Below are 18,660 nucleotides of genomic sequence, written 5' to 3' on the forward strand. Positions count from 1 at the left end.
AACTATGTAGCACAAACTAGGTGCTGATGTTCCCTTAATGCTAAAACACGTCAGGGAGGTGACATCAGTATTTTTTCTCCTTGCACGCTTGACCCAAGGGCTGCCCAGTATAACATGAAGCATTAAGGTGACCATGTTTTCTCTCCTTACTCCTGTACTCAAGGAGTGGCTGTGACTTATCTGACTGTTGGCTCTCAACAGGCTGTTGACTTGAATCATCCAAAGGGGTAGCATGCTGCTATCCACAGCGTGCTATTCAAAATAATAATAAAACCCGTGAAACTTTATTTCGCTGAATGGCAACAAACCTAGTCTCTGAAGATATTTCAACTGGAGTCAGAGTAGGGAAATTGGCGAGGGTGGAAATACCCTGAGCTCCTCCCGGGCAGCACACAGTAACACTGCTGCTGGTCAGCAAACCCCACCAGCATCTTCTAGAATGGATAAAATGGGGGCTCGGCTTCACTCCATGCTGCTTTACCATGAAACAAAACCCCCAAACCTGAAATGCATGTCACCAACTATTAACCTCCCAGCAAAATCCTGCAGCTCTGCCCTGGCGCTTCTCCTCTGGGCTGCCCAAGCAATGGAATATAGTGAAACACGCAGCCCCCCGCGCTCTTTGCAGGTTCCAGCTCCGGGCCCCCCTTGGCCCAAAGGCTTCACCTGCAGGCAGGGGCACCCCGTCAGGCCTGGCAGCCTGAGCTCGCACCGTTAATTATCTATATTCGTTAGCGTACGTTTGTTTCAGTGAGCGTACCCTACCTTCTCTGCCTCTCCTCATGGCAAGAAGGGGATTTCCCCATCAGCTGCCTTTAGCCTGGAAGCAACCAGATGATGCAATTCAGCGTTTCGTTCCGCCGCGAAGGCTGCCCACCCGGGCTGTAGCTGAGGGGCTCGGCGGGCCGCGGCCCCCCCGCCCCGGCAGCCTGTGCCCGCTGCGGCCCCGCTCCCGGGCCTGGGCCTTCCCGCAGGCGGGACCCGGCCCCCCGCCGCCGCTGGCGATTCCAACCGGGGAGCGCCGGCAGCCGGCCCGGCGGGGCGGCCATGGAGCCGGCGGCAGCGCGGCAGCGGCCCGCGGTGGACCCCAGGCTGAGCGGCAGCGGTGCGTGAGGCGGCCCCGCGCCCCTCGGGGCTGCCCCCCCCCCCCCCCCCCTGCTCCCCTCAGGGCCGGCACACACACACCACGACCCCCCCCCCTCCCCACTCCCCTCAGGGCTGCCCCACACACACCACGACCCCCCTCCCTCCTCACTCCCCTCAGGGCTGCCCCACACACACCACGACCCCCCCCCCTCCCCACTCCCCTCAGGGCTGCCCCACACACACCACGACCCCCCCCTCCTCACTCCCCTCAGGGCTGCCCCACACACACCACGACACCCCCCCCTCCTCACTCCCCTCAGGGCTGCCCCACACACACCACGAACCCCCCCTTCCCCACTCCCCTCAGGGCTGCCCCACACACACCACGACCCCCCCCCCTCCCCACTCCCCTCAGGGCTGCCCCACACACACCACGACCCCCTCCCTCCTCACTCCCCTCAGGGCTGCCCCACACACACCACGACCCCCCCCTCCTCACTCCCCTCAGGGCTGCCCCCCACACACCACGACCCCCCCCCCTCAGGGGCTGCCCCCCACCGCTCCCCTCAGGGGCCCAGCCGAAGCCCCCCAGCACAGCTGGGCCCTGGGCCCACCATCCCCACAGAGGGCAGGGGGCTGCGGGCCCCTTCAGTCCGGCTCTGCCCCCTGACTCCCCTCAGCCCCCTGCCACCATTTCCCCGACCAGGTGCCACCAGGCCCCCGGTCAGTTGCAGTCCGCAACTGGAACTGAAAACCACCCTGCGGGAGCTGGTCATCTACATCATTTTCCTGATAGACCTCTGCATCGGTAAGTCAGCAAATGACCAAGGCAACTTAAGCTGTTTACAAATAATTCATGTGGCAGGCCAGGGCTGGAGGCAACCTGGGCTGGTGGCAGCTGTCCCTGCCCGTGGCAGGGGGTTGAAACCAGGTGGTCTTTAAGGTCCATTCAAACCCAAACCGTTCTGTGATAAACGGTATCTCTTTCAGTACTTACTCTTCACTCCACCCGACATCTACCCAAAGGCACTTCAGTCACAATCGCTCTGACGGCCCTCTTCTAGCAGCGTGCCTTAGTGAGAGCTGCAGCAGCAAGGTTAGCTGTTCTCACCCTCTCATTTCTGCTTGCGACCATCCCCTCTTTACCCCTTCTTTCCAGTGACGTTCAGCACGGTGAGCACAGACATGTACTACCTGAACAAAGTTATGTCCCGTCTCTTCCTGGAGCCCTCCTCCTCTGAGGACAACAGCAGTGGTTTCAGCAGTATTAGAAGCAGAGCTGATTTCTGGAGGGTACGGCTTTCGTTGCAAAACAACTTCATTGTAAAAAAAAAAAACCTTTGGTTGTAAAAATCTATTTGCTCTCAGAGAGCAAATGAGCCAAGCAGCTGCTAGTGTGTAATTTGGACCAGTACAGTCTCCTCACAGTTCTCCTAAAAACCATGTACTAGATACTGCTTTTGGCTGAAGAAAGGCAAACAACATCTTAAAATGCATTTGGAGAAATTCTGGGTATAAACAATAATACTGATACTTCTGAGTAATCAGTTGAGGAAAACAACAGGCCAATTAATTGCTGCATCATATTACGCTTGGTCTGAAAAGAGCTTCAATAAAACAAAGATTTTTGGTTTACAGTTCTTTTGACTTTCAAGTTTTAAAAAAGGTTTTTATGATTTCTACTGGGGCAGCCAGGAAACATTGCCCAGCTGGCAACGGAAGGCAAACTTTCTCACCCTACTCCCCCTTAGAAATGGAAATGTCTGGTTATAACAATTCATTTGGAAGAATTGTATTCACTCTTATCAGGATGTCTCTTATTGCTAGTCCATAAAATAGTGAGACCTTGCTAAACACTGTGTGTGCTGAGGTCCTAGAAATGATTGTAATACATGCTCAGATGGTCTCAAACCATGGCAGCATGTTGTTTTATACTCAGAATAACGTTCTCTCTAAGTTTAATGCTCTTTATCTGCAACTAAGAAATACCCAGAAAAAGACGGATTTTTTCCCTGCTTTCAAAAATAAATACTTCATTTAGATTCAGATGACTAAAAATCCAGTGAGAAATACATCCCGAAACAGATCTTCAGAGACCAAGATAACCAACAGATTTTGTTAAAACAACATATAATGTTTGTGTTTAAACATATTCGCTTAGATTTCAGCAGAATTTTTCAGAGAAACGCCAAACAGACGTTGTGTTATAGTCTTCCCCTGAATATTCCCATTACATATCTCTGATAGAATTGCATAGGAAATAGAACGGACATAGCAAAAAGATATAAATATATTGTAATTATGGGACAGCACAGAGGTGGGAATTGTTTGTATTCTAGCTTAGACTATGTAGCTACAAGTAACCTGAGAACCTTGTAGAGGTTTGTATGTTAAAAGGTGTGGGAACAGTGGTATCTAAATCTTTTGAAACTTTAACCTCACTTGTACACATAGTTTGCAGAGGGGCGCCTGCTGGATGGGCTCTACTGGGAGCAATGGTATAACAACACGACGTTAACCCTCCAGAACAACAGCAGCCATATTTACTATGAGAATTTGCTGTTAGGAGTAGCCCAGATTCGCCAGCTGAAAGTACGCAACAACACTTGCTCCATCTACCCGTATTTCCGTGCTTTTTTACAAGACTGTTACGGTGAATATCGTTATGGAGCTGAAGACAGGTCTGACTTTGGTCTAAGGAACAAATCAGAGTAAGTCATCCTACATCAGCAGAAAAATGTTTTTTAAAACCTAACCAAATCCTTAATGCCACTGTTCTCCAGTGAGTAACACAACCGTGCATGCAATTAGCTGAGATTTCTCTTGTTTACATTGAGATAAATGGTGGATTTGGTTTTGTGCCAACATTATAGACAAGAGTTTGGCATGGGAAATCTACAGCAGAGAGACAAGACAAACTGGAAATAGCAAGCCCAGTTCAGCAGAACCACACGTTAGTGGGCCTATCTCCACTAACATCTCTGGAGAAATGCTCAGTTATATAAGGCCTGGATTTAAATCACATGTTTATAAATTGGAATCATGCTAAAATGCCCTGCAAACGGAGCCAAAAGGCCTGCTTCACACACTTCATTTAGCACTGATTTAACACAATGAAAGAACATGTGAACACGCCCACAGTAACAATGAACTATATAAACTAGAGATATTCCATTTACTTATAAAGGCTTTAAGGTAATAAACTGTCTGGCCCACATTGGGTGAAATCCAAATTCATAAGCTGTTGCTGTTTTATGAATGTACTGAGTCGCTATATAAAAGAAATGGGAATATCTTAAGACCGTATGTCTTGTGTGTATTTCGGGTAAAGAAAACTGTTATTTAAAGGTCTGGCTTAAATGGTCAGTTGTGGATGCAGAAGAACACAAGAACTAACAAGAATTGTATAAATAAAAGTTAAAGCTTACTTCAGTCCAGGTTCCATAAGCTGAGCTCCTTTGTTTTCCCATTTCTAACAGATGGAAATACACCTCAGCCCCCTCATTATCCCCATGGTACTGGGGATCTATGGGCTTGTACAGCAGTGGAGGATATATGTTCAACTTACCTAAATCTAAGCAGGAGAGTGTAGAGAAGTTGGTGTTTCTCAGACAGAACAGCTGGCTCACTAGAGGAACCAGAGCTGTATTTATTGACTTCTCAACATATAATGCTAACGTAAACCTCTTCTGTATAATCAGGTGAGTTCTTACTTTCACTACATTTGAAATCCAATTTACTGAGGCATGATGCTTCCATAAAGGCACAAGGAAAGGGCTGGTCACCTCAGGCATATGCAGCCGTCTTTCCCAGGTGTGGCTGGCGAGAGAGCAATTCATTAAAAATGCAGAAATTCAGTTAGTGCAGAGAGCAGACCCAGATCCTTCCTTTCCATTTTTTTGTAATAGTTGGTATCTGGTCTGCACAGCTGTCTGTTGGAATAGATTTCATAGCCTTTTGCAAGGTCAGACACTGGATTATTAGTCCTGTTGTCAGCTAGCGGAGGGAAAAGACTCAGGGGATGGTGAATATTTGTTCTTCTGAGACACAGTTTCTTTAATGACTTTTAATGAAACACCAGAGCTTGGGCATCCAAAGAGCTTCTCGTTTTCCCCCCAGCCTCCCCAGCCATGTAATACTCTTTTCTTGGGGGACTTAGTGGAACACTTACAGTAATATCTTACAGATGTAGGAGTTCCAGTAAGGCATTATTAATACAGGAATAATTAATACTAGAAAATTAAGGGCTGAGATGATTTAAAAGGGTGATAACTAACACCAGTCCCCAATTTTTTTCAGGTTGGTGGTAGAGTTCCCTGCTATTGGGGGTGCTCTCACCTCCTCACATATCTACTCTGCGAAGCTCCTCAGATACATCACATACTACGATTACTTCCTGGCTTCTTGCGAAGTCACCTTTTGCCTCTTTATCATTACATTCATAATCCACAAAGCTATCAAAATAGTAAAACTGAAAAAGGAGTATTTCAGAAGTGCCTGGAACTGGCTGGATTTGCTGCTGCTGGTGGTGAGCTACCCCTTGACTTGCACCTTGACTTTCACCTCTGCGCTTGCCAGCTTAGGCTAGCACTGGAGAGACAGCCAGTGAGCCAGAACAGCCCAGACCTGTGTCTGGTTGGTCAGTCACCCACTGTTCTACGCTGAAGAGGCCACATGGCCCACCATGGTTCAGCACACTTCGACTCTTCTCTAGCCCTGCTGCCAACTTGCTGCAGCTCTATGTCTTCTCTAATTGTTATCCACCCTATTTGTTTTAGCCTTCATCTTTGCAGAGGGGGAAAGTACTAGTGCCTAACAGAGCTAACACAGTAAAATCACAGCATATGCGGCATGTTACATAGCACAGGCCCCGAATTATCACAGTAAAATTACAAATGATTTGGCCAATAAAGTCTCATATATACAGTTTATGACAAAGCATCTAAAAAGCTTAGCTTCTTCAAATCTAACCAAGAGCCTTTGGAAATCAATACAGTCTTTTCTGTGCAAAATGACAGTCTGAACAGAAGGCAGGTAGCTGAACTTCAGTTCCACTGGTCTCTGCTTTTCTTCAGGTATCTGTCCTTGCCATTGCCCTCAATATCTACTGCACTGCAGCAGTGTCCCTGCTAATGGAAGAGCTGCTGTCTAATGCCCATGTATATCTAGACTTCTACTTCCTTGGATTCTGGCAAGTCCTTTACAACAACATCGTTGCTGTCAACTTCTTCTTTGCTTGGATAAAGGTATTGGCTCTTACTCCCTTTTTTTGTACTCAAGAATCATAGTGTTTCTGAGCACGAAATAAATGTTCACTTTTGCCTTTTCATGGATGCATTGCAGAGGTGGAGCTAAAAGGGAGAATTTTGTTTGTAAGATTCCAGAAGAGTTTAAAATTACCTCCTTCTCATAAACACGGGTCATACAAATTCCAAGCCATCTAAAAAAAAATTGTGCACATGGGCAGCTGTCTCCATTGGAGCAGCTGGGAAATTACCATAGCCAAGCAGCCCCTTTAAACTTAAGTCTTTTCCTAGACCCAATATTATCCAGGTCACAGCCTGACCTATACCAACAGCACAGCTGTAGTAGGTGAAGCTATTCATAGCTATTGTAGCCAAAGGCTGTGAAAACAGTAGCAACTGCAGAGGAAAGGGAAATGTGTCTGAACGTGATTCTGAAGTGGCTTTGTGCCAGGACACTTTAATTTCATTCTTACTTGCGAGATTTGCTGGTCTCTGGACGGAGTAGCCAACTTCTCTAGGATTAGGGGCTACTTTTGTTCTTAATCAGGTGCTCTAGGGCCGGACCAGTCCTGCAGGTGTGTATGCCACTGCCCCTGATCTAGTAAACCCTGCTGGCACAGCCTGGGGTCTGCACGCCTTCCCCTCTACCCAGCAAACATCAGTGACTGCAGTTTGGGTGGCCCCAGTGTTCCCAGCAACCAGATGAAACTGCCCCGAGCTTTGCCCAAGCCCAGGCTGCCTGGCCCTCTCTCCCCCAAGGTATCTGTAAAATGCCCAGCACAAAGCAGCCGCGAAACGGGCAGGGGAGGTGCTCATGTCTGCCAGAAGATACCACGCTTTACAGTCATGCCCCAAGTACCTGAACATAAGCTGTCGTGAAAGGTCATGTCCTTCCAAAACAAACAGGCTTTTGGCTTTCCTCCACCTCCCAGGCTGAGGCTGCAGGAAGAAGCTGTTGGGGAGCGTTGCCTGTTAACCAGTTCTGTGGACAGTCTTCCTCGTTACATTCATTCTGTACCCTGGCTGCACATTCCCCCTGCATCATCCTCCCCTCAGACTGATGACTGTTAATTATAAACACAGTTGTGCTACTAGATTAATGGCTGCCATTGAACAAGCCTTTTGTTCAGGCCTTGTTTCAGACCCACAGTAAAAGAGCTCCTCACCAGCTCAGCCTGGCAGGGAACCCTCAGCTACAGGAGGGTGGTATGGCTCGCCACCTCCTTGACCAGGGCTCCATGTCTGCTAGAGCTGCTTACACGTACCAGTACCCAGCAAAGACTTGTCTACACACTATTAGCTTTAGTACATAAGCATATTTGCTTGGCAGAGTATTAACCTTCTCCAGAAGCACACCCAATCCTAGTTCTCCCTACTGATACATACCATGCAACCTATTTCTAGGTATGACTTAACCTGTTACATAGTACTACAGAAAACATTCCAGAAACTCTGTTAAGAAATTGCAATGTATTTTGATCCCCCAATAACAACACGTTCTGTTCTTTTGCAGATACTTGAATATGTACAGTTTAACAAATCGACGCGGCTGCCCTCCATATTATCTTGCTGTGCCAAAGACATCATTGGATTCGCCATCATTTTCTTTATCGTTTTCTTTGCCTATGCCCAGTTAGGCTATCTGATCTTTGGGTCACAAGTTGAAGATTTTTCTACTGTCCAAAACTGCATGTATGCTACTTTCTAAACTTTTTGATACAAACCCCCCAGCTGGTGCACGTGCAAGCCAGTTTCTGCTAAGCAGAACTTAGAAGAGTACAGGTTTCCCACACTCAAGCTTATTTCAGAGTAAAACCAATTTTCTTGCCCTAGAATCTGTTTCCCAAAGCCTTTACAATGTTCAAAACACCACATGTACACCAAATCGGTCAGGGAAGCATAAGAAGGGGGAGCTCAGCAGCAGCTCACCCGCTGGAGCTATTAGTCCCACAGCACAGTCCTTCCGTGTGTAAGGCAGGCAAAATCAGGCAGGCCTGGCAGCAGGCTGTTCTCTTTTAACTCTTTCAAAAGCAAGATTGTGAAACTACCCAGCAGACATGCCCCTGGGTATGTGACACCGTCCCCAGCATGAAAACCCCTTGACTCCTCCACTCAAGAGGCTCCCTGCACAAGCTGAGCACATTTGCAAACAGGAATTACTGCTCTTTTAAGAAAACATCCAGCTGCATAGCCAAGAGTCCCCAAATCCCATCTGCCAGCTCTGTTACTTTCCTTCCCAGACTGCTTTCAGCCACTCACTGTAGCAACATCATCGGATCAATTCCAGACGCCAACTGGAACTGGGTTTGATGGTCCTTGCACCTTGCAGAAACCCTAACCTGTCACCTGCAGTGCGCGCTGTGTCTTAGCCCACGGCTATGTTTCTTACAGCTTTAGAGATCTGTAGCATAACAGGTCTTTGAAAGCAGCTTTTCATGTAAAATTAAGGCGCTTCTAAAGCAGAAAAATAGCTCATTTTGGATCCCCTTGGATGTGAGATAGTTCTAAGGTGCTGCAATACAGAGAAATAAGTATTTATTTATCTTAGCTAAGAATAAAATCCCTCATAGGATTTAATACTTGCTGTACTAACAGAAGATAAGGGATCACAAAGCTAGAACAGAAGAGAAATAAAAAGAAAAGCCACAACAGGTGATTTATCAAAAATGAAAGTATTTTCTCATGCAAGCCATTTAAAAATTCCTTTGTAACTTTCAAATCATGAAATATATTCTAAATACCCCGTCTGCCACTGCTCTTATCCTGTGGCTTGCCTTTTGATTTCAGTGACTAAGGTAATGGTGAATCAGTCTCAAATGTATCTGTTAACTTTTTTTTTTTTTTTTTATAATAAGACTTACAATACTTCTCTTTAGAAGTTAATCAACCTCATTCTGGTATTTTTTTTCTTCCAGCTTTACACAGCTTCGTCTTGTACTGGGAGATTTTAATTTTGACACCATAGAAGCAGCAAACAGAGTCCTTGGACCTATTTACTTAATCACATTTGTATTCTTTGTGTTCTTCACATTGCTGGTAGGTATCATCTTACAAATGCTTATCCTTTTGCATAAGCTGCCCCTTACAACCCCAGGGCAGAGAGAGTCCAAACTCTTTTGCAGGAGTTCCCAGCAGGCAAGACATTTCACAGCTCTCCCTTCCTCCCAACAGCCACGAAAGGGACTTTTGCACCACACAACAAGCACGTTCCACCTTTCACTTTACTGCACCACCCGTTTCTCGAGTTTTTAATTTCTGAAAACTTAATTGAGTGCTCTTGAAAACTGCGTAATGTCAGCCTTGTCAGCTAGGAAGGTTAAAGGGAGACTTTGATGGGACTGTGTAGGTGCAGGTCTGCTTTATCAGTTAGATTGATGTTTTCATTAATTACTTCAGATTGAAACACCATCTGAAAAAGCTACAAGTCTACCACAGAAAATCAATTACCTCCAAGGTGTCCTTTTAGCCGGTACTGCAGATGGGAAATAAGTCACTTGCCTCCCAAAAATATTCCCTAAGACCATCAAATAATTTAACTGCATTAGAGCATGTCCGCACCCAGAAAAGCTCTTCAGTTCCATTAGTTACATGCCCTAGCACAGAACAGCCCCAAAAACAACAGTCCCAGCATAACACAAATGAAATTTCCAGAAACAAATATCTAACTGTGTCCTTCCTATGCAGAACATGGTTTTGGCTATTATAAATGACACCTATTCAGAAGTCAAAGCAGACTTTGAAGTGCTACCCAGTCAAGAACTTCGAATCAGAGACTTCTTTAGACGGGTAAGTAAGCAGCTCTCTACCTACCTCATTTATTTCAAGATAAGAGGAGGAATTCTAAACTACATCACTCACAAAGACCCTTAAATAGCTGGGCCACAACCATTTAAGAACACCCAATATTTGGTTTTTCACCTTAAATAAACATTTGACAGATACAGAGACATCCTTCCATCAAACCCACAGGGGCTCCTCATGGGAAGCGCAGCAGATGAGTGAGGGGGCAAGGAGCCTACCTTTACTTCACCCCTTTTAAAAGCAATATTTAAGACCAGCCTGGTTTGCAATACGTGCCATCATCAGTTTCCTTCAGAGCTTACTTGTTGCTGCTCTTCCAAACCGAGAAACTAAAAGATCTTCTTTGCATGGGAAGACAAGTAGAAATATGTACCTTTTAAACTCTGCATGTTCAGACCATTTTTATGTGCCAGAAGCGAGTACAAAAGGGGAACAAATCTTTCCCTAACTTTTCAGTTCAACTTGGAATTATGACCTCCTCCTTTCATGCCACGTGCATACACTGAAGCCAAAGAGATTGCATGCAGTTCTGTTGCTGGGACAAGTCAGTACCTCTGCCTAGAAACCTGACTTTAACTGGGGAATACAGCATCACCAGTGAGACAAATAAGATGGAGATAGGTGTGGGGTGAGAGACGTGCACATTCAGACTGTGCTTCTCCGAGGTGGCCTGCACTGACCACTCTGTAGAGTGGCTGGCAGCTCTGTCTACCTGACATTTTCCTGTAGGAATTCGTGAGTGGCGTAGATACACATTACATTGCTTCTGCAAAGCCTGGCTTTCATGAAGGAAAAGGAAGGGGGAGGCCCAGCTTCAGATTACTCTACCCAAGGTTATTCTCCTACGTATCCGGGACTACAGTAAGACTACACTGAATATGCCTGAAAACAAATTCTTACTGGTTTTGGTTGGCTGTGGCCTTCAGGGATTTCATGACAAATTTGAGATATAGCAGGACAAGTTCTTTGAGATGAGCTAAGGGAACAAAGCGATACACTGGTGGGATTTCTGTTTAATTGCCAAGGCATTACACTGGCGGTTTGTTCCTTGCATTCAAGTCCTTGTGCAAAAGTGCCTCTGGTTCGACACGCGCCATTTAACGTGCCTGACCTTCCCTGTCTCTGTTCAGAGCTGCAAGGCCCTTGCCAAGCTCAAGCTGAAGAAACCAGAGATGGATACAAGTCCAGCAGATGAGAGCTTGGGAAGGTAGGATCTCAGCATCTGCTGTTACCCCCTGCACCGAGCACAGGCCTATTCTCACGTGACTTCTGTCTCTTCTCATTTGCGTGAATGACAAGCGAGGAATTTTCAGCCAGTACAAGCAAGGATATTTCTAATCTTTCCAACGGTGACAGTGCTAATGAAAAGGTAGGCTTTATTCCTTCCTGTATTCTTAGGAATTGATTTTACTTCAGAAGCTGAATAATAAAAGGAGTTACAGTTGTCCCCACTGTTACTTACAAAAGATATTTCTTCACAGGATGCTATTTTTAACATCATGGGAATAGTAAAAACTAGACCTATAAGTAAAGAAAGATCACTAATTATGCCCAAAACTTCAAATGAAAGCTTGTTCAGACAAGGTCATACACTAACTACAACAGCAGAGCTGGCAGTAGGGTGGGATCAGTGAGCTGGGCATTTGCCCAAATGTTAAACAGAAACAGATGTATGGAAACAAACAAGTTTTACACCAATCTATTGGGTCACAGCTGCCTCTACAGCAAGGAGGATTGCTGTAGCTTCATTTTGCTTTACAAAAAGATTCCAGCAGTCTTTGGTACTTCTGTACCTGGGGTAAGCTTGTGCAAGTACTTCTAAAATATTTTTTTAAAAAATTACTTCTACAACAAGAAAGAGTTAAAGCCCCTTGGCTAGCTGTAAATACTACTACACACAATGCCTGCAGTCTCTTTAAACTCTGAAAAGACGTGTGTAGTCCTATATCCTGGTTTTGGGAAGGGCCAGAAGGAAAATCTACTTTCAGATAGAGAACATTTTTCTCGCCAAAGCTGCATGTATCTTTCCCTGCATGCATGGCCCCTCCCTGCAGGAGTGATTGTGTTACAGGAACTCTAATGAGCCATGCCAGCTTTGTCTGTGATTTTTTTTAAATCTCTCTGATGATGAATAGAGCCATCTGAAGTTATCGAAGCTAAAGAAAGGGAAAGAAAAACGTGGTCAGAAGTATGCACCTACCGAGGGCACGGACTCAGTCACAGCTCAGAGCTACGTCTCCACTGCAGACTTTCAGTGGTAAGTGTGTGTGTGTGCCTGCTGGCCTAGTCCCATCCCAAGGCATCTGTTGCCCTAGCTGAAACCCTCACCTAGCCACGACCTGAAAGACACAAGATCAAAGTCAGTGATTTTAAGATCTTTTAAGTGCTCTTATACTGGCTGACAACAGCTGCCCTCTGGGAGGGAAGAAGGAAACACAAGAATTTAGCAGAGAAGCTTGTAAGGACATTAGTCAAGAATGAGGTAGAACTAGAATTTAAAATATTGCTGCTCTTCCAGAGCATCTCCTTGTGGCTGCCCAGGGAGGGGGACAGAGACTGTAGACCTTGTGCCTGTGAAGTAGCATTTCAGGACTTAAGACCCCTGACAGCTGACACAAGTGAGCAAAGAAAGAGGTTGCAAATGCAAGTTTAAGGGCAAGTGCCATCTCAAGTTTATGCGGCTGTATTTGTGTGTTCTAGGCTCTTCAATTATACAGTAGAGTTGCAGAAGGAATTAAATAACACTAATGCAAAAATCAGGAGAATTATGAAAAGCATGGAACTGAAGGATGCTTCAAGACAAGAGAGCACAGTGTAATGCACGAGCTCATCTGGTAACAGAGATGGCCCGACTCCATACAGAGTTTAAGTAAATCCAAAGTCTCCCTTCCCCTCCCCCCCCCCCCCCCCCCCCCCCCCCCGATAAGAGAAGCAGGGATGTTAATAAAGGTATATACCATTGGTGCTTCTGGGTCTTTTCTCTGAGTTTCAGGTGCTGCTTTAACTCTGAAAACTGACCAACCTTACTAGCAAGAGCTCAGGGTGGGTACATCTACAAATGTCTGAACAACATTTGTTCCTCTGCCTTGCTTTGGGGAGAGAGATGTGCACCCCGAGAGCAGACCGCGAGCAAGGGCAGCACCCTGGGGCCGCCCCGCGCCCCCAGCGCAGCCCTCCAGGGCCGGGCACAGCCCAGCGCACGGTCCTTAGCCCTCGCTGCCCCGGAGCGCCGCCGCCTGCTAGTCCACCTGCTGCCAGGGGCAACGTTAATTTCTCAACAATTCTTGTTCCAGGCGCCCGTTTGCTTCCAAAACAGGTTACTGTTGCCTTCAAAGAAAAAAATTACTCTTTCAGGAAACAAAAAAATGTTTTTGATCAAGCCTCAACAGTGGAGCCACTAGAGCGCGCCTTGCTTCACCCCTGCACCAGCCTGGCTTTTCAGAACATCCTTTTAATTCCTACACGCGTTTGTTGCCTTAGAGACACGGGGTCCTGTTCAGACCAGAAGCCACCTACTCCTGTGTAGTCGTTAATGTGTGTTCACTGCTGGGCCTCAGCCACAGGAAGAAATAAAACCCGTGTCCACACGCCATCTGAACACGCCGTCAGACACCCCGGGCTGCAGTACCCCACTCTGCACCACACAGCCCCTGTCCTAGGGAAATTCTGCTGCTCGGGCACAACACGTAACCCCCAGCCCCTGAAGTATCCGGAATCTTCTATAATATTATAAATCCTTGTAGGATTGATAAAGCCTTATTGTCCTGCAAAGCACCATTGAGCTACTACCTGGCCTCTCTGCATCTAACCGCAGTGCGGAGGAGCTGTGTGACGGGGGAGGGAGCAGACAGGCACTCCAAGGGACCCCAGAGATGACGGCGCCCAGCAGCACGATGCAGCCACACGCTGGTTTGCCTGTCAGGGTTCACCGGCTCTGTTCTTCGGCCTCCTGGCCAAGCCAAGCCGTGCCGTCCTCGCTGTTCTAAAAGGGACAGTTTAAAATAACACGCCGCTTCCAAAGAGGCCTTGTTGCTATGCAGTATCCCACACTTGTCCCAGAAAACGCAGGTGACTAATGATCTGTATCCTCATTACTCTCTAGCCTGACACGCAGGAAAGCAGATGCATTACGCCTCTGGCATCTCCAAACTTTCCTCCTCCTTGGCAACCCCTCTCATACTAAAAAGTCTTGAAACCTTTAGGCGCTGCTCCTCACCCAGAACTTCCCGGGAAAGCTTTCAAGCACTCCTCAGCCTTGCTCTGCTCCTCTGGGGCACAGGAAACCCTTTTTAACAGCCTGCCTCACTTTTCCCTCCTTGCCCCACAACAAGATGGCTCAGGCAAACCTCTTTGAAGAGGTAAAGCTTGGAATACTGTGGATTTGCATGGTCTCAGAACTGGTTCTTCATCAAGGAAGACTGGTCCCAGTATCACCAAGCTTTTTGCACCCTCAAAAATAGCTGTTTCTCCTCTGTTCTGGCTAATGGTGTTCAACACAGGGTTATTTTTCCCTCGTTAAAATTATCAGTTTTGTCCATGGATTTGAAGCAGTTCTCATTAAACCACTGTCTGAGGGATTTTTGTCCTCTCATTTAGCAACCTGACCAGAACAAGCTTCACTGAATAAATAATGCCCAGGAAAAATGGAGGATTGGAGAACAGCAGCCTTGTGCACTCTCCCAGCCAGTGCCCTAAGAATTTGTGCTTTCTCTTCCCCCATCTTCAGAGGAAAGCCCTGTGATCAGAAGGAAGGTTATTCTGTCCAGCCCCGAAGAACACAACGAAGGCTCCTTCCGTCCTCTCCCTCCCTCAACTTCCTACTTGTTTTTTGCGTTCCCATTTACCCGCGCTACCACACACCCACAGCAGAGTCTTTACCTTCAGGAGTTCTGTCCCCTGCCAGGCCTTAGGCTGAAGAAAGGTGGATTTACACAAAATACAACAGAAAAGTCACCTTTCTTATGAACTCACATCAATACACGATGGGGGGAAAAAAATAACCTATTTGGTCCAGAGGAGAAGCATCCTCTTGTGCGTGCAGTAACAGTGTTTGCTGGCCACAGACACAGCCGTAGCTCTTCTGTTATCGTAGCTGCGATACTGATTCTAAGGCTAAGAGATCAGTACGGATATAGAAAGACAATCAAATACTGCTCATCAGCTGAAGGTGTACTCATTGGCAGTGAATTCATTAGCCCAGTAACAGCTAGAGCAGCCCTCTGCCCCATCTACTCCCAAAGTCGCTACTGCTGGAGCAGGAACAAGCAAGACTCACAGTTTGCTCTGCGTCACCACGCAGCAGGCTGGCGCCCTAGCAGGAGCTGAAGCACCGCAAGCCAAGTTGTCAGTTCAGGAGCGGATGTGGCGGCCACTTTCCTGCCGTCTCTGCTGAGAGGCACAGTCCAAACAGGTGAAATAAGGCTTCAACTGCTGCGGCTTCCCGGAGGGCTGTCGCAGCACCCGAGCCATCAGCAGCGCGCTGGCTCTGCTCGCAGGCTGCGGGCATTCCGACCTGCCCCCGCAACACCCCGAAACTGCAAATACGTACGGGAATAGCGAAGGATTTGGCACTTGTTTGTAAGAGATGGCAGTGGAGGAGAAAGCATGATGAGAAACAGATATATGACAATAAATGTTAAGGTACTTTTATTATAAAAGTCTATACAATGAGCACCAGACATAGCAATGCAATTATATCTGGTTTAGTTATATATATACCATATCTATATATCCATATAGATATATAGGTTTTGCTTTTACCAAAGTAAAACTGTTATATCACAAAATGCCTAGTTCTACCATTTATTTATTGCTCAACAAGGATGGCACAAAACACACTCGGCATAACTGTTGCCATGCTTATCTACTATACTGAATAAACAGCCAAACACTGCATAACAAACACAAAGCAGCTGTTAATTCTGAATTGGAACCAGTCTGATCACTCACTCACTTATAAAAATATTGGAATCATATAGATTTAAGCATTATAAAGGAGGAATATATTATTTAAAACATTTAAATAGTGCATATTGACATTTTGCATGTGGTATATAAAACACAAACATTCATGTACAACACTATACAGTACACATTAGTTTCAATGTTTGGATACACCCGTGTCTGCAGACTGATAGAAAAGTAACTGAAGTGTACATTGCACAATGGAACTGAATAAAATTGACATATGGTCTCAAGACTAGTTTAACCTCATAATTCTCTAAGGTCCCAGATCATTTTGCAGTTTAAAAAAAAAAAAATTAAAAAAAAGGCATACCACCAGTGCTCAATAGTTTTAGTGCTTTTTTTTTCTTCTGAATTCCAAAATTACATGCCTACAAGCAGAGTAAAACAAAACAAGAAGTATTCTACAGTACACAGATGAAATCTGAGCACTAAAAATCCTACTTTCAACCTATGTCATATGTTTCATGACAGAACAGCAAGTCTATGAGGTTACATGCTAGCCGTTTCTTAATTGTGAGAAAGTTCATTTTTGGTCTTTCATAAAGCAGTGTGAACAACAGCTATGTTGACATTAGCCAGTCATAAAAACATGCAGTGAGAGTAGGTGCATGCAAAACATGGCCACAATCAAACTGATACATTGAAGAAAAAAAAATAAAATTGAGAAAGCACCAGTTAAAATTAACACTTAGATTTTGCCAGATCAAAACCAGCTGCTGACGGCTGTTGCAGAGCATAAAGCTAGTAGCTAAATCATCATTCAGCACAGCAGATGTGATACTCAAAACATTTTTTTAGTTTCAACTCTGAAGCTAAATCATGCAAGGCCCATAAACTGTTTTGCTTACATCGTAAGAGTTAGATAACTTATTTTTATTCTCCAACTGTAAAACAAAATTGTGATAAACAGCAGTAATTTTTTCAATCAAAACCGACAGTTCACCCTGTGGTGCGCATTAACTACACTGATTATAGCCCTTGATACCATATTTATTTCAGGTACAGTGGAATTTTGACTGTCTTAAGCCAGCTCTTTTCTGCTGAAGCTACACAGGTCTGAGCGCCATCAGATTTCCCATACACTGAGATGTTCATTAAGTTCCTCAAATCTTCCGAAAGTGGAGATGCAGTATCCAATTCAGACAAAACACTATGTCACCACTAGTTGATAAACAATAACCGATAAAATGACAAAATGAACAAGAGTAACATAAGTCCTGTAGGCAACATGTGATATAACTTTTCAGTTTTCCAAGTTTTAAAAGACACTAAGCAAGGTCACTTTCTGGTTTGTCCACCGTCATCTTTATCAAGGAGAAAATGTGACCACTAATGAGCAAAATCCGTAGATGTTAATTATTACTGTGTTATAGGTGCAATTTAAAATACCAAAAATTAAAGTTGTTCCACAGCAGTCCTTTGAAAAGAATTTCAGTCTGGTTTTTTTAAGTGTTCCAGGAAAAAGAGATGTACATTTAATTTGCTGACTTTTTTTCCTCATAATAAAAAATAGGCAAGAGAAGTAGTTCAGTGTAGCATTATAGTATTAATAATTTCTTCAATAATGCAAAAAGTTGGTAATAACAAAAGTCTCCAAGTTCTTGAATGCTAAAGAAAAAAAACCCCTATGGTTGTTTTGAAACAAGATGGATGCATCTGCAATACAAAACTTTGATGGAAACTGTGTTTGCTAAAGTTGGATAGAGCAGTCTCGGACTTAGAAATCTTACTTGCTCGCTAGACAGGACCTACTTACCCTTCAAATATGTTATAGTGGCACCCCAATAAAGTGCACAAACTGGATTCTTTCAACAGTGCATGACAAATGAACACAAGCACCCAATAAGTACAGTGGTAGCATACGGAAATATCACGTTATTCAATGGGCTGGAGGAATATAATTTAAATTGATTTTGAAGAATCTTGTTTGCTGATAAGGACTTCTAACAGCCGAAGTTTGGCTTTGATTTTCTTGTACTCCCTGTACTCATCAAGCATTGGAACTCGATCTTCTTTCTGTACGTTCCTGTAAAAAGAAGCACACCTCAGTTTCAAGAAAATCCTTGATACAGCAGCAAGCCAGACACAAAAGTAGCTACGTGCAGTAATCTTAGGGCAAACAGAAACAAACATTTGTGGCAGCTTGCTCACCAATAACAGATACATCGATATGTCTTAGTTTATTGTGGTTAAAACTGCCATCACCCAAAAAACTTAACAGAAAATCCAGCAGCATTTATTCAGCACAGCTGTTGCAGCACTGTTTATACATCTTTGTCTTAAGTTCTAATGGAAATATTATTAACAAGATATGAAGACTTTCATTTCAGATTCTGTGCACACATTACAGAAAAATACAAATAAATTTAAGTTGATCTAGATTTTTTATGTATGTAGACTGACCCACAAACTGATAGCATAGAATTATTCCTACTTGTTTAAGGCTAGACTATAATAAATTAATCCATTAATCTGACTTACTTTTAAATCAACCCTTCATTATTAACCTCATTACTTGCCATTAAGGTCAAAAGGAATTATGCCTCAAATTCAGTTAAGT

The 18,660-nt window shown here is 44.9% G+C and overlaps 2 protein-coding genes across 7 annotated transcripts in view; one reads left to right on the plus strand and one right to left on the minus strand.

Moving 5' to 3' along the window:
• The first annotated feature begins 1,047 nt into the window (after window positions 1-1,047).
• On the plus strand, window positions 1,048-12,951 carry PKD2L2 (polycystin 2 like 2, transient receptor potential cation channel). The gene is made up of 14 exons (XM_040603724.1): window positions 1,048-1,105; window positions 1,793-1,894; window positions 2,246-2,379; window positions 3,541-3,797; window positions 4,566-4,787; window positions 5,386-5,614; window positions 6,162-6,338; window positions 7,846-8,024; window positions 9,248-9,368; window positions 10,017-10,118; window positions 11,264-11,340; window positions 11,451-11,502; window positions 12,269-12,390; window positions 12,834-12,951. The coding sequence occupies exons 1-14, from the start codon at window positions 1,048-1,050 to the stop codon at window positions 12,949-12,951; spliced, it is 1,950 nt and encodes a 649-aa protein (XP_040459658.1).
• A 2,811-nt stretch (window positions 12,952-15,762) lies between these two features.
• The window catches only part of FAM13B (family with sequence similarity 13 member B), a 51,271-nt gene continuing 48,373 nt past the window's right edge, over window positions 15,763-18,660 (minus strand). For all 6 annotated transcript variants that reach the window (XM_040603474.1, XM_040603473.1, XM_040603476.1 and 3 more), the window contains one exon: window positions 15,763-18,126. In XM_040603474.1, coding sequence (XP_040459408.1) covers window positions 18,003-18,126 — 124 coding nt within the window. In that variant the 3' untranslated portion in view covers window positions 15,763-18,002. The remainder of the gene's footprint in view (window positions 18,127-18,660) is intronic.

Source organism: Falco naumanni, chromosome 8 (genome assembly GCF_017639655.2).
Source record: "Falco naumanni isolate bFalNau1 chromosome 8, bFalNau1.pat, whole genome shotgun sequence".
NCBI classification, from domain to species: domain Eukaryota; kingdom Metazoa; phylum Chordata; class Aves; order Falconiformes; family Falconidae; genus Falco; species Falco naumanni.